A 15003-nucleotide genomic window follows, 5' to 3' on the forward strand; every position below is an offset into this window, starting at 1 on the left:
TGTATAATTTAGTAATAAAGACATTCTTTCTATATTGAATAGATTGTATTTTACATATGTATTGTTGGGGAGAAGATGATGAAGCAGAGGGGTTGTCGGCTGGTGGAAACCGATCTTGTTGCTCGAACACCAACGACACCAGTCATCGACCCTCGTTAAATCATTCCTTTCAACAGCCTCACAGTATCCATGTACTTGAAAATATACCGATAAATGAACCGTGCCGATCGAATGAAATAAGTTACCAAGCCACTGAAAGACCGCCCTGGCAACACTAGGAATCGAACTGCGGGTCTCTTAACTACTGGTGAGGTATGCTGACCACTGCATACCTGACCAATAATTAGGAGACCCGCAGTTTGATTCCTAGTGTTGCCAGAGGCAGTCTTTCTGTGGCTTCGTTACAGTTATTTATTTCGATCGGCATGGTTCATTTATCAGCATATTTTCTATGTATTCCCCTTTAGAGACCATGTAAGATGATTGAAATGCTTCATATGCTTGTACATATTAACTGCACACAAACTGCAAAGCTATTTTCTGCCATTGGGCCCATTTCAGGTAAACAAATTAAGATTTAACGGGTAAATGTGTTTACATGTATATACTCTCAGACAATACATGCCTTGCATGTGACGTCATATGACACCATACCAGCCGCCATTGCTCCGTACCATGCTCCTCTGCCCGTACATTCTGCAGCATACATTTCGTACCATTGAATTTGTTCTTTGCCGAGAACAAATTTGATGGTGCCAAATGTATGCTGCAGAAAGTATGGGCACAGGAGCATGGCACGAAGCAATGGCGGCTGATGTGACGTCAATGCAAGCTAAGTATTCGGAAGCAGTTGGCGCTAAAAAGCAAAGCGCCATGAAACCTCCCGACAAGGAAATTTACTGGCCTGCGTTTGGGTTATGCAAAAAGGCTGAATTTGTTGCTTCAAAATTTTGTTGGCTTCAAATTTTTGTTTCATGCACGTACCACTATGAGTTCGTGCATGCTGCAGGAAAGAAATTCAAAAGTCTGAAGAATAAACTAGACCGCGAGACTTGTGCGCAAGGCAAAAGCTTGTGCGCAAAGGTTTAGAAAAGTGATCTGCTAGTTGCCCTAGCTCCCAGTAAAACCGACGCGCCCGTGCCTCTTTCAGCACACTATATGGTTATTGTACGAACCCACGGGTGCATTCAAACGAAAACGAGAGAAATAAAAGGTTAAAACAACTGAAATTAAAAAAAAAAAAAAAATCTTTTTTTGCGAAGGTTTTAGCAGGGTCCGAGGAACGTTCTTTTCGAATAGCAGTTCCATGGGGGGAAAAAACTCCACAACTAAACCGCAATCTTTTGGAAGGTTTAGATGGTGCATGTTATTCGCATTTGAAAATGAGTAAAGCTATACGCACTCCGGAGTGCGCTTCGGACGGAAATGGCTATACGCACTCCGCTTTTCTCGTATAAAAAGAGTGGACACAACGAGTTTCCTAAGCGGTGCCATGGCATACGGGTTAGGGTGTCCGCCTCATACGCACGTAGACGCGGGTTCGATCCGTGGTGGGCCTACTTTTTTTTTTTTTTTTTTTTTTCCTCGAACATTTTGTTTTGTCGAGACATTTGGCGATATTTACGACATTTCCTTCTTTGCAACGAACAATAAAAAAATAAATAAAAAAAAATCGAATGTTGTCGAGAAACTTCGCAGAACTAAATGGTATCGGACTCCCTTTCCGGAGGTGCGATCGGGGACAGCGGGGCTTGGATTGCCGGCTGGACGCCGCGAAGCGGCGTGTACTGGTTACGCTTTGTAATTAGCAGCCGCTACTGTCGCCGCGAAGCGGCGTGAACGCAGGCGGGGGGCTGTGTTAACGAGCGCCCCAGTGATTCACGCGCCGTTCGAAAAGGGTGGCCCGAGCGGCATGATCTCTCGGAGGAGTGCGTATAGCCATTTCCGCGCGAAGCGCACTCCGGAGTGCGTATAGCTTTAGTCTTTGAAAATTTAACATTGCCTAAATATTCTTTGCATCGTCAGTATTTATTATGATTATGAGATCGCCCTCGACTTTCTGCATCAGGCCCGAACACAACGCGAGATTGCAGTTTACCCACTAAGTTCGCTATCTAAGCGCTTTGGTTCGCTTTTTGGGACAGTATAACTTCACCGTGTGAAAGGGGGGTATCAGAATAATGTGATGTTGACGCTGCCTGTATACGAATACGTGGCGTAGCCGGCAGCCGGCATTGGGTACCTGCCACATCGCAGCGAAAACAATACTTACGGCGCTCTTTTTATAGTTGGCGTGTCCGTAATTTAGGCTGCATAAAACGATGAACGTTAGGGTGACGGATATGGATAACAGTTTGTTCAGGCATAGCCGAGGCATCTTGGACGGGAAACGCTTCGAATGTGGACAAAAAGTTAACGCTCAACACCTCTCCACGACGACACAACCCGCACCACACAACACGTAGAAAACGAAAGTTGAGAAACAACGTTGCCAGCTGACGGTAAAATAGCGATAGAAAGGCTCAAAGCGCACAAATAATTATTAGACAACTATTTTTGATAATTTGTGTGTTGCTTGACACTAAGTAATCTACCTAATTTTTGCAACATAAAATCGAATTAAAAATAGCCTGCAAATTTTAAGCAAAATTGAGAACGCGCCGGCACGCAGGGCAAGCGCAAAAGTGCGCAAAAAGCAAGCGCCCTGGCTGCTGCCCCTTGCGCACTTCGGTATTTTCCCCATCTCTCTTTTGCACGACCTCGCAAGGCCCCATTCCTTTCCCGGTCTTCCCCAACCTTTTTTACGGTATCCCAACCGGTCGGCTAGATAATTTTGCGAAGCTTCCTACACCAGACCAATGACCAGCCGCCCCAACATTTGCGTTTGTGGCGAGCGTGGCGAGTGACTTAATAACTCTGATAGTATTTTACCACGTTTCTTTGGCGTGCCATACTACAAACTATTTTCCACATTTGTTGCAACCATAGAGTTAGTTCCAACTTGTGAAATGTTGTGTCTTTTGTGCCCGACGAACTTCTTGGTTGGACATCAAAGCATCTTCCTACCTCCATAATCCCCCCTCCCCCCTCTCCACGCTCTCTTTTACAACATCTACCTCCATTTGTCTGACACTACCTGTGCCTTAACCAGTGGCATCCTTGGCCCTAAATGTACATCCCTTTTCACGTGGCACGCCATTTTATTTCCTTCCCTCCGTACAAGCCTCCGTACGATACGTACCGCACCATCCGTACTTTTATTTATTCGACATAAGACGAGTTTCTAATCCAAGTCAAGTCCAAGTCGGAGCCCCTTAATGCTGGTATTTTCGAGGAGGGCAGCCGGCGGCGTCTCGACTGTCGCGATAAAAGGGATAAAAGCATTTCGTACACGTCTAAACTCGGCCGCAAATTTTTCGACGATGAAATTTCAGTACCCGACACCGAGACGCGACGAGAGCGTCGTCGACAAGTACCACGGCGTCGAAGTAAGTGGCATGTGTTAAGAAGCAGACTTTCATTAATTAACGTCTTCCAAAAAAAAAAAAAAAAATTATGGCTTGAGTGGTGCCGTCGCCCTAAAAAAAACGCCGTGTCACACAGGCCGGTTCGGTTTTTAAAGTTGGTACTTTGGGTGTAAGGCATGAGGAAAGAGAAATGGGGTAATGATGGGTTCAACCCAGGCGTTGATGATTCGATGCGTGATCTATTGACCTCGATAGCGCTTGATGATTTCGTCAATCACTTCCGAATTATGATTATTATTATTATTTTAATAATCTGCCGGGTAGTAATCGCAATTGGGAGGTAACCTACAGTATCCCATATTGAAATTATTGAACAATAGTAGTAGTAGTAGTAATATTATTTTGTTTGTTCCAATAAATTATTACTGTTATTAGAACCTCACGAAGTAACAGCTGATTAGATTGAAATAATGCAAGCTTAAGCCAGCAAATCAGAATAGCTGCACAAAAAAGACTACTTTCGAAAATCCCTGCATGCAATACTGCACACATTGCATTATGGGACCTGGTTGGCCATGGAGAAGAGCGACATGGTTACCCCATTGACAAGTAGTGAATCTCAGCACTCCATGCAAATGAAGTCAGCGCTTGCTTGCATTGCACCCGTTCATCTTCGTGAGAGCCCTCGTTGAAAGGCGGGACTCCAGAGGCCGCAAGGACCTGCTAATGCTTACCGAGGACTAGGAGTATGGCCTGCCAATACTAATGTTTTAGTGAAGTACCACAGCTTCAATGTGACCCCAATGATTCCACTTGTGCCAAAAATGGTTGTTTCCATAAAAGATGGCATCCTGCGCCTGTTCCCAAACAGTGCGTCTGACAAAAAGTGATTAGACTCCTGTCAAAACTTCTACAACACCAGCGACACAACGTACCAAGAGAAGATGTAACACCACTTTGCGAGCTCCGGGGGGATGCCAGGATTGCGCTCCTGCAAGTGGATAAGGGCAACTTGACCATCGTCTTCGATCGGGAAGCCTACGAACATGAAGTCTAGGGTCTTCTTGACAGCTTTACTTATGAAAAGCTCAAAAAGGACATGACAACACACGTTCAAGCAAAGATGAACAAACTCCTGGCCGAAATCTTCCAAAGTCATCCAGATCCAAGGAGTCTCTGTCTACGACTTACATGTAGAAAGGCTTTGCACCTGGTTTCTATAGACTTCCAAAGATCCATAAACCTAACGTTCCTCTCCGACCCATCGTGGACTTCATGGCTTCGCCTCTCCGAGCGCTGCCAAACTACCTTCACCGCACCTTGTCTCCTCTAGTTGGAAAAATGTGGGCCATGTGCACAACTCTACATCCACAACTAAAGTGTGTGCCTCAGACACCATGGCATTGTTTGATGTTATATTACTCTTAACAAGTGTGCCAGTTCCCCTGGCGGTCGCAACGACGAAAGATGCCCTCCAGAGAGAGAACGAGACTTGAGTGACAGAACCAGCCTCAACATAGACAAACTATGCTGCCTCCTTGAGTTCTGCCTTAGCAGCATGTAGTATTTCAATTCAAAGGCCAGTTCTTCAAAGAGACCAGTGGAACCGTGATGGGTGCATCCATCTCCGTCACCACAGCAAACCTGACGATGGAATTCATAGAACAAAAGCCACTGCAGTCTTTTCACACAAGCCTTAAATGATTCTTACGGTACGTGGACAACTGCTTCTGCATTCTAGAGAAAAGAAGTGAACCAGTTCCTGATGCACCTCAACTCTATCGAGCCCGCCATCCAATTTATCGTGCACCCTATTGTTTCTCGATGTACTGGTGAAAAGGCAGAGAGACGATCTGACATTTACGGTATTCAGGAAGCCAACTCATGCTGGACGCTATCCTTGTTTTGACTCTTACCACCTGACACGTCGTAAGGCGTTGGGTCAGACACTCGTTTCGAGAGCGAAGGCTATTCGCTAATCCGACGCTGACGAATGAACAGACGAGCAAACCATCATTGCCAATCGTAAGAAAATGGCTATACCAACAGTTCTATTAACCGCTTCACGCACTGCCCAGGCCATGCTCATCAACTTCTACGACCACAAGAAAGCTCAGAGTCCTGCACTACCAGACGCATCGCTGTCCCCTACATACAAGGTACTAGCGAAGCACTGGCACGGATTCTGGCAAAAGAAAGAATAAAGATGGAGCCTGTTTCCACACTTGGACGCCATATGCCACAGCCAAAAGATAACTTTCCCAAAGAAAGAGCACAGGGCGTCGTCTGCAAGATTCTCTGCACAGATTCCCCCGCCACCTACATCAACAAAACAAAAGATTTCTTTGAAAGAATCGGCCGGCACAAAAACGCAAATTCAACCAAGATCTCAGTGTTGTTGCTGAGCACTGCGATGTCAAAGATCGCCGTATTGACTTTGGAAAAACATCGATCCTCGCAATTGAGACTAACCCCCGGCAGAAACTTGGAGTATAATCATAGCATATACATAGCTTCCAACTTCCGAAACGTAGGGCCCCTTCACGCTTAGGGATTGGTTGATAAATATTTTTCCTTTGGCATAGTAAGGGTGGCCAATTGAAGCCGAAAAAGTGGACAATGGGTTCCCATGATACTTTGCACTGCATTATGCCACTAGGATCATTTCAATTTTGCAGGAGGTCTATCAATATTTTTACTAAACTAAATATAATATCGATCACTATGATAACAGTGTCGGTAGGGCAATTCATCTGACTTCTCCAGAGTTTGGATATGTGAAAGATTTGAGAAGTTTTTCGAGCAAGCTCAAATAATTTGTTCATGGGTGACTGGGCAAAGAGTCATGTGACGTCAGTTTTCCCGCTAAATCTAGCAGAGAAACTGAATATGTTCATGGGTGACATGACACGAAGCCATGTGACATCGTTTTCCCCGCTAAATTTAGCGGGGAAACTGAATTTTTTCTGAGGTCACGTGGCGTCAATTTTTCTGCTAGATGTAGCGGAGAAATTGAATTTGTTCATGGGCGACGTGACACAAAGTCATGTGACATCATTTTCCCCGCTAAATTTAGCGGTGAAATTGACAACACATAACCTCAACACCAGTTTTATTTCCTGCTAAGTTTAGCGAAGCTGACACGCCGACGGCGACGCCGCGAAACCCAGGAATGAGCACCTAAGAGCTGCGCTTTAAGAGAAAAAAAAGAAACAGTCTAGCATTTGCAACGATTACAACTCGCCAAGCATTTACACTTTCTGTGCTTGCCATGGGAAGGTCCAAAACCCTTTATCGTTGAGTTTACGGCCATTGCACAATCGCTTCCTCCTTTCAAAGACTGTGTCGGTTAAAAGCAAAGCATACTACACTCCGTCTCACCTTAACTTGGCAAACAACAAAGGCTACGGTCCCAGTGAGCCAATGAGCGCATTGGAGGGAGACACATGGCGATCTCACCAGTTGCGTGCAGTTCTGTCGAAGCCACGGGCGGGAGATGGAGGTAAGCCACTTTCTTACAAACATCGAGTGATGGGTTAATCTCCGGGGCAGACACACAAAAGAGGGTCCAGGTGAGAGTGAAGTTCCCCCTTCTCTAACTGCTTGGTTCGTGCTTGTGCCCCTGTACCCTTGGTAAAGGCTGTCACGAGCTTAGCCTCGTTTGCTCTGATTGGCTCAAAGGGGGGTCTTACTATTAGTCCATTGCCAAGTTGCGGTGAAACAAAGTATATAGTTGGTAAGCTACGACGTGATGTCGCCAAGTTTTCAAGAATATGTCGACACAGTGTTTGGTGTGCGCCACTTAATTACTGCGTTTCTGCAGCTGGCAGTCAATACACAGATATCAAAAAAGGAGGGGGGGGGGTGCATTTCGTGCTGCCTTTACGTTGTCCCATGAAAAATGACTAACACCCCTCTTCTGCTGGACATTTCTTGTAAACTCTGTTTTCTAAAAAAAAAAAAAAGAGCTTCGGACTCTGTTATAGAATTAAAATGAGACGTGGTAGGTGGTTGCCATTCTCAAATTTCTGCATTTGCAATAAAGAAACAATTTTTTTTTTTTCAACGGATGTTTTTAGCATTAGGGGGCTGAGCAATTGAGAGAAGAAAAAAAAAAATTAATGTTGTAATCTATTGCAGTATTTATTGCAGTGTTGGAGTGTGGATTCTTGCACAACTGTCAGTTGGTAACTCTTTACATAAGAAAAAGAGAGTGTAGCTTTTGTTGTCTCTGCTCGAAGTTCAAGCACGGATGAAATCCCGGACAGGCCGCCTTCCTTTTGCAGCTGGTGTCTGGACTGGTTGCACCATTTCTTGTTGTGAAAAAGCAGAGGGGGATCTATTATTGAGCAGGAGATAAACGATCACACTTCTAGTGGTTTGCTTCAGCTGTGTGGGGTACGAACATCATAAAGTACTCGTTTGTTTTTGTCGCGGCGTTCGGCTGACGCAGTTGAATGCTGATTTTGCCGTTTGGCTGGAACTCGTGTCAAGACTGATTGATGCACGCCCTGGCCAAATGCTGATGCAGCACGCGGGTCCAGTGTGTGCTCTGTGCTCGATCGAAATAGATGGCATAAAGAGTCGGATCCACAAGCCTTGTGTTGCACAAACACAGAGTCGCCGGTTCAGTTTATTAAGCTGCATCATTTAGTTTTTTCACTGAGCTCGTAAATTTCTACATACCGTAGAATACCGTGCATCCGCCCATACCACATTAAGCGCCCATTCCCAAATTTGTAAGATCTGAGAAAATATGCACAGTATATTTATATGTAGAACTGATGACCGGACAAGCGCCCATCCCCCATTTTTTCATGATTATCTCAAAATTTTGAGTGGGCGCTTGCCCGGTATCTTACGGTAAATTGAACTTGACAACATAAAAGCAGCGTCATTTTTTTTTTTTTTTTTAAGTTTCAAGGGTTAGTTAGGCGTGAAGCTCTTTTGTCTTCCCCTGAACTGAGGTTATTTTTATCAATAATAAGAATACGAAATAACTATAGATCATTGCTGCTGTGTCTACTTTGGAAAAGCAATATAAGGGATGGGCCCTACCGTTTAGTACAATGTCATTTTGCAGTTGCGAACTGCAGATGTGCCCGTCCTCAAATGGTTTCTAGTCCAACGAGTTGGCGTGGTATTAAGCCGTGTTCACACGTTTGCTTATGTTCGTGACCGACAGCATTACTTGTTGCCGTTTATAAATGAACAAAATTTACTGGAAGCAATGGACTTGGTGCAGTAGAGACGTTCTCTCTCTCTCTCTCTCTCTATGACTGGATCATGCTGGTGCCATTTACTGGGTAGTCCTGGCATATATTTCCTAATGTCTCACGCACAATTCTTTCGCTGCGGGCTTGAAATAATTTCGACGATGTTTTTGAGCGACCGTTTCTCGCAGATGGTGCACTGCATAGGTTTGATCTCGCAAAGGCAGGAAAACCTTCTGTCTCTACTTTGTTCCACCCTACCACCGACCGCCGTGGACGCTGCGAGCCGTCAGAGCCGACCTAGTGCCGCTTGAGCGTCGCATGACCTTTGAGAAGGGGCTGCAGTGACGCACCAAAAGCGTAGTTCGGTGCCTTGTTAGCAGAGCCAAACTGTGCCTGGTCGTAAGGTGAAATGGAGTGGAGTTATACACGGATCCAAAGTGTTCCGGGGATGCCCGACAGACAGCGGTAAAGTACCGCTGTGCGCTCTCGTTGTAAGCAGTTGCAAGCAGATGCAGTGCGCTCAGTCGCGCTCAAATGTGGATGTGTGAGACAGTCTTTCGAATCGGAGGCCTTTTCAGCGCCATAAATAACGCCGACCTTGCTTGTGGGGCGCCAACTTTACGCTGTGTTAAGGATGCAGCGCTTGTATGGCGTTGCATCAGTGCTGAGTTACGTTCGAGCGAGTGCAGCATCGGTGCTGTTCCCTGCGTTGATCTGGTGCCGCGATGTATGCGTGAACCAGCCTTACGGCTGTCCTACATTGCTAAAGAACTTAATCTGAGTGGGACGATTGGTTTCTTTGTCGCGTTTTGCTTTTCTAGGTCCGAGACCCTTACAGGTGGATGGAAGACCCGGACAGCGAGGAAACCAAGGAATTTGTGGATGCCCAAAATGCAGTGACAACGCCGTTCCTCGAGAAATGCAAGGATAGGCCAAAGATAAAGGAAAGGTCCGTGACCGTTGTTTTCTGCCCAACTCCCGGGGAGTGGGCCACCTCGGACGGAAATGAGCACCGTATTTTCTAGATTATAGTCCTGACCTGGCGTATAGTCTGCAAAAACAAATTTTATCCAAAAAATTAAAGAGAAATTTTTAAATAACAACGGTTAATATTAACTATAATAATCTTTATTTAAAGTGCAAAAACAACCACAATAACCTTTTGATTGGCATGTCTTCATGAGAACACTATAAGTAAGAAACCTTGATTCACTCGAGATGCACCAGTACAAAAACAGTACAAAACAAAAAAAAAGTAAACTTGTAACTAGTAGAAAGCGAATTACCCAATAGGTGGTGGAACCCAGGGGCCGATGCTCAGATGTCGACTCGATACGTGGTCCACAGTGTATGCGCACCACATCTTTAAAAATACACGCTTTATTAGCTTAAAAAGCTGTGCTTGTATCATACTGAAATCATAATTAGCTATAGCCTATGCTTCATAACGTTCATGATATCTTGTCATAATGAATGATCTTCAAACAGTGTATCTTTTATACGGTCTATGCCCGTAACCAGTCCATGCCGCATAAAATGTTTACTTTTCAACACGTATGGTCCGCAGAATATAATCCAGCGTGTATGGCAGCTGACCATAACATCCCGAAAGATGGCCACGCCGAAACATGGTCCACTTCGGAAGTCTTCGTGGTCCATGCTATTTCAGCAATGGGCTAGGCGATACTAGTTTTGACACCACTATTACACTTGGTGTTAACTCTTTTGTGCTACATTGTCAAGGCTAATGTAGCTTTCATAGTGCTGCAGCCATTCACAGCTGCGCGAGCAAGTTGCTTCATTATTTTTTTTCTATTTCATTTATTTAGTTCTAGGATAGCCTTGCAGATAGATGTATTACATGAGCGAGGATTTGTACAAACAACAGAGATACAGAAAACAGAAACAGCTTGTACATAGTAATTTTGAGAATAGAAAGAGAGAATCTTTTTAAATATGATGGTGACTTGGTAAGAACGATCAACACCGGAGGGATAGGGATCTCGGATACGAGAGAGAATAAATCGGCTGTAGATTTTCCGGTCTTTATTTGTAAGGAAGGTCAACTGATGTTTTTTTGAGTTTTATTTTACTTTTTTTTTTTTTTTCTTCAGGTATTAGTGTTTTTCGGTAAAAATATCTAAATAAAAACTAAGAATTCAAATCTAAGGTGTCAGAAGTTTTCGGGTTTTCAACAAAAACAGTCCAAGCGGGTAAAAAAGATTCCCAGAAATCGGTGTTTTCCAGTTTTAACTGATTTTGTATTTGACAGAAAAGGATGCTTATCGGTGCTTTTCAGTTTAAACCAGCTTCATATTTTTGACGCCGATGGATGTTTATCGGTGTTTCTTGGCTAAACCCGGAAAGTCTACAGTCTAGCTATGCAGAAGCTTGGTGAATTGTTATGGAAGTGGACCATTTTCTGTACTTTCCTCCACAAAAGCTTGCTCATGTTATCGCGATCACAATAGGCTAATTTGATTTACCTTTAATCTTGCCTAAACCGGTGAAGAAAAGCGTAGCACAGCGTAGAAAAGTGCTGGGCAATGTACATCCTGTTGTGTTTTGAGGTATAAACCGAATATGGCGGTGTGCATCGACTGCACTGGTGCATGGAGATGCACATAAATCGAATGAGCCCACTGTCGACATAGTCGCAGGGTTTATCCTACCTAGGGTTGGAGTGATGTTCATAGACTGGATGCAAGTGGCGCACAAGCTCTCGATCTGGGCTCGTGGCAGTCAATGCCTCGACGGTCATTTGGATAGTGACGAAAGAAGCTAAACTCAAACAATATCTTAACTTAGCATGTACCTTGCACAAGGAGGGCAAGGCTTTGCACGCTCATCATGAAAAGGGAGCTCCGCCGTTTTTTTTCGTTAATCTGCAACGTGGCTGGAAATTGGCAGATCCAGCCCATAACCCTTTCTCAAATACTAGCCAAAATATTTTACAAAAATGTTTGTGCAGTTATTGAATTTTCCAGTTATGTTGGCCTTGTAAGATGCAGGAGGCGATTCTGCACCAGTAACATTGAAAAATTTCTACTTTTTTTTACCCGCGTACATTAGCAGCGGGGCAGCGGACTGGCGGCCTGGGAAGCCGTGAAGCGGCTTTATGGGTCGCCAGCGATAGGGATTATTTTTTGCAGCTTCAAGGTTGAAAGTTCCTCTGCAATGGACAGCATTTTGCGCTCCACGGTAGATTTAACAAACAGTGCCAGGAAACTCCTCGCTTTTTTGTCCTTGTTTTCGCGAAAAATAGAAGGCGCTCGCCGGCAGCGATGGAGGCGATCCACGTCAAGCTGCCTTTGCGCGAGCCATGTGCCAAAAGAACCAGCGGAACTTGTGTCATGTGAAACATTCTCGCCTGTGCTCGGAATACTTTACAGCGGCGAGCTAAGAGTTGAGTATCCCTCTGCAATTGGAACAGTGTCAAAAGGGGCCATCGCAGACTCAACTTGTCCCTTGACGACGACCTCCGTCCCGAAAGAAGCGCTAATAAAATCGCTGAAGATGCTGCATACTCTAGCACTAATCGTAATCGTAATCTTTATTGGCTCGGGAGAGCCGTGGCACCGTGGAAAGGCGACAGCCCGTATCATGGAGGCCCGCGGTGCAACGTCTAGTGATGATGATTATGAGATGATATATACAAGGAGGGGACGACGCGGTCTTCTCAACATCGCAAGCGCCATTGCTTGAAGGTTCGGGGTTTGCCAAGACACTTCTACCAGATGTAAGAAGTGCCGGGGCGAAGGGGTCTGTCCGGAGGCTTCACCGTGCGGCTGGGAAAGCCTTGGCGGTTTGATGGTGTTCAGGACGACACACTCTTCTGATCCGTCGCACGAGTCTTGGAGGTTCGGCGGCGGTTCAGGCCAGTAAGCAAGCGAGCCAAGGTGACCTTTGGTGGGCTGTTCAATGGACGTTCTAAATGGTAAAGCCCTGGCGGTTGATGGTGCGCTCGCTCGCTTCGTTGAGGCAGCGGCTCCAGGTAGTGGCCCAGTCAAAGTAGATGGCTGCCACCCCCGATGCATTGACATCCAGGGCTAGAATGTAGTGCCCAGGTCACTCGGTGTAGCTTCCTGGCCAGTCGACATTTGCCCCGCTGTCACGTCTGTTGTTTTCAATGACTTCAATGAACATTTTATTTTTATTTTATAAACATTTTAGAAGGATCCTGAATGTTGTCCTTGGTGCTTGGGTAATTGACCAAAGGTCTCTTGTGAGATACTGCGATAAAGGAGAACGAATTTAAGCTAGCGATTTGACGAAACCATTGAGTTTCGAATCAAGCGAACCGAGTTGCAAAGGCTGTGTCCTAAAAAAATTCCAATATTTTTAGTATTTCTTATCATAGTTTAGCACGTAGGCCAAGCTCACATTTTGTGCAAGCAGATAGTTAAAAACAGCTCACTGTTAAGCGTACCAGGCCTGCTTCCCGCTGGTGACGTCATGTTTGGTGGTGGGGAAAAATAGGGAAGAACTAGGGAAACCGATAACCACCGCGATTTCGGTATCAAACTAATTCTGACTTTTTTAATTAACCGAAGTGAATCTGGGGAAACGAAATAGCATTTTGGAATCGGGAAGCCACTAGCATTCAGATGGTGCCCTTGGATAAGGTAACTAAAGAAATCGATGGAGATTCCCTTTAAGCATCATTATTGAGGCATTAGCTGTTCATGAGCACGTAAAATAAATGAGTGAGTGAGTGAGTGAGTGCTCTCAGCTTGTGGTGTCAATTTTTGAGAGAGGAGGAATGAAGGGGGAAAGGAAAGTGCAAGCAGATGTGGAAAGGGCAAAGTGTGTGTCTGGCTTGAGGCCTGTTCCCACAAACACCACGGCACTCGCTCGGCGCTGGAATTAGACTGACCTTGTTGATGCTGCTGCCGACTTTCTGCTATATTATTCATACAATGCCGATACACAGCTACATCAGTGCTAATGTGCATTTTTACTGCTGCGATGCGTATCTGAATTGGCCTTTAGCAACCAGTAACCAGTAACGAGTACATCATGAAGTGTACGGTTCTTATGTGTAGGGTTCCGTGTTTTCGGTTGATCTGAAAAACACCGCCGAGAAATGTTTCAACACTTCAAATTTACCTGAAAAACTCGGAATTTAGAGGTAACAATGACAAAATAAAAAGCAAGGAAACACTGTGTTTCACAAATGAAGTTTATAAGTACATGGGGTCAGTGGTCCTGAGGAGAGGCCACTTCCGTTTCCTTTGAAATCTCAAACTACTGACAGAAGGGGTTTGCCTTTTAGCTAAGGTTCCTTCAGGACAACGGGTCATGGTACCTGGGGGTTATTTATATTGTCTTTGAATTTAGATAAAATTGGGAACACAGTAAATTGAACTCTGAACTCTGAATGGGAATCTAACAAAAATAAACTGCATTAAACCCCAAATTTTCAGCGAAAAATAAACTCCGAAAAACACCTCCAGATTTCTTGAGAAATGAACTCTGAAAACACAGAGTCTCACTCATAAGGAATCGACGCTGTCCTTGCACAGTACTTTGTGTATGTTATGAATCTTGATGGGTGCCGCGTGAAGTCTAGACAACTTCCGCGTACGAGCACGCTATCTTAGACGAGGGCAGGGTATCGTATTGAACCAGGCGTTTTATTTGAAGAGAGGCGTATATGTTTGGAGTGTTTTTTGATTGTACAGCTTGGGGCAAGCTTAGATTACGACAGTCAACAAGATAGAAGTGTTCGGTGTTTTTTTTACTTGGGGAAGAAGAGAATGCCTGGCGTCTCGTGTGTGGCAGCAGTTTCGCTGTAACCAGACACTAGTGGTGTGCTCCTATTTTATTTCTAGTCGTTGAAATTCATTAATAAAACGAGAATCTTGTGTTCTTACAGCTTCGTTGCTCAGTCAAATGCACATCATTCAAGGGATTGAAAGTCTGCACTCCTTGAATAGAACAGTGGTAGTGGCTGGGTCTTAAACACGGAGAATGTTAAAAAATAATCCGCATTAACTTTTCGATACTGATCTCGCACAAACTTTTCTAAACCCAAGTCTGTCGCGGATTGTTGCATAAACAGAGTGACTCGAGAGGCCTTCACCCTATTTGCTGGTGAAGTAAATTCGGAAGTCAAAATGAAGGAGTCATGTCAGCCTAGCCGGTTGTCACAAGACGTAATACTGCAGAGGGCTCGAAAGACTGTACTTGCTCTCTCGCATGAAAGCCACCGCGCCGCATCGGTCACTGCATTCCCCTCGAAGAACGCTTCCAAGCGTGTCAAATAGGTGGTCCACTTATCTGATGCCTCGTTGAACTGGGGAACAGAGAAGGCCATG

General features: G+C 44.9%; 2 protein-coding genes across 2 annotated transcripts in view; one reads left to right on the forward strand and one right to left on the reverse strand.

Moving 5' to 3' along the window:
• The window catches only part of LOC115325132 (tumor suppressor candidate 3), a 59124-nt gene extending 56630 nt beyond the window's left edge, over positions 1-2494 (reverse strand). The window contains exon 1 of the mRNA XM_029985834.4: positions 2273-2494. Coding sequence (XP_029841694.2) covers positions 2273-2377 — 105 coding nt within the window. The 5' untranslated portion in view covers positions 2378-2494. The remainder of the gene's footprint in view (positions 1-2272) is intronic.
• A 609-nt stretch (positions 2495-3103) lies between these two features.
• LOC8028269 (prolyl endopeptidase) overlaps positions 3104-15003 on the forward strand; it is a 59238-nt gene continuing 47338 nt past the window's right edge. Inside the window, exons 1-2 of the mRNA XM_040211126.3 lie at positions 3104-3488; positions 9505-9632. Coding sequence (XP_040067060.1) covers positions 3318-3488; positions 9505-9632 — 299 coding nt within the window. The 5' untranslated portion in view covers positions 3104-3317. The remainder of the gene's footprint in view (positions 3489-9504; positions 9633-15003) is intronic.

This window comes from Ixodes scapularis, unplaced genomic scaffold (assembly GCF_016920785.2).
Source record: "Ixodes scapularis isolate PalLabHiFi unplaced genomic scaffold, ASM1692078v2 PGA_scaffold13__105_contigs__length_92229423, whole genome shotgun sequence".
NCBI classification, from domain to species: Eukaryota; Metazoa; Arthropoda; class Arachnida; order Ixodida; family Ixodidae; genus Ixodes; species Ixodes scapularis.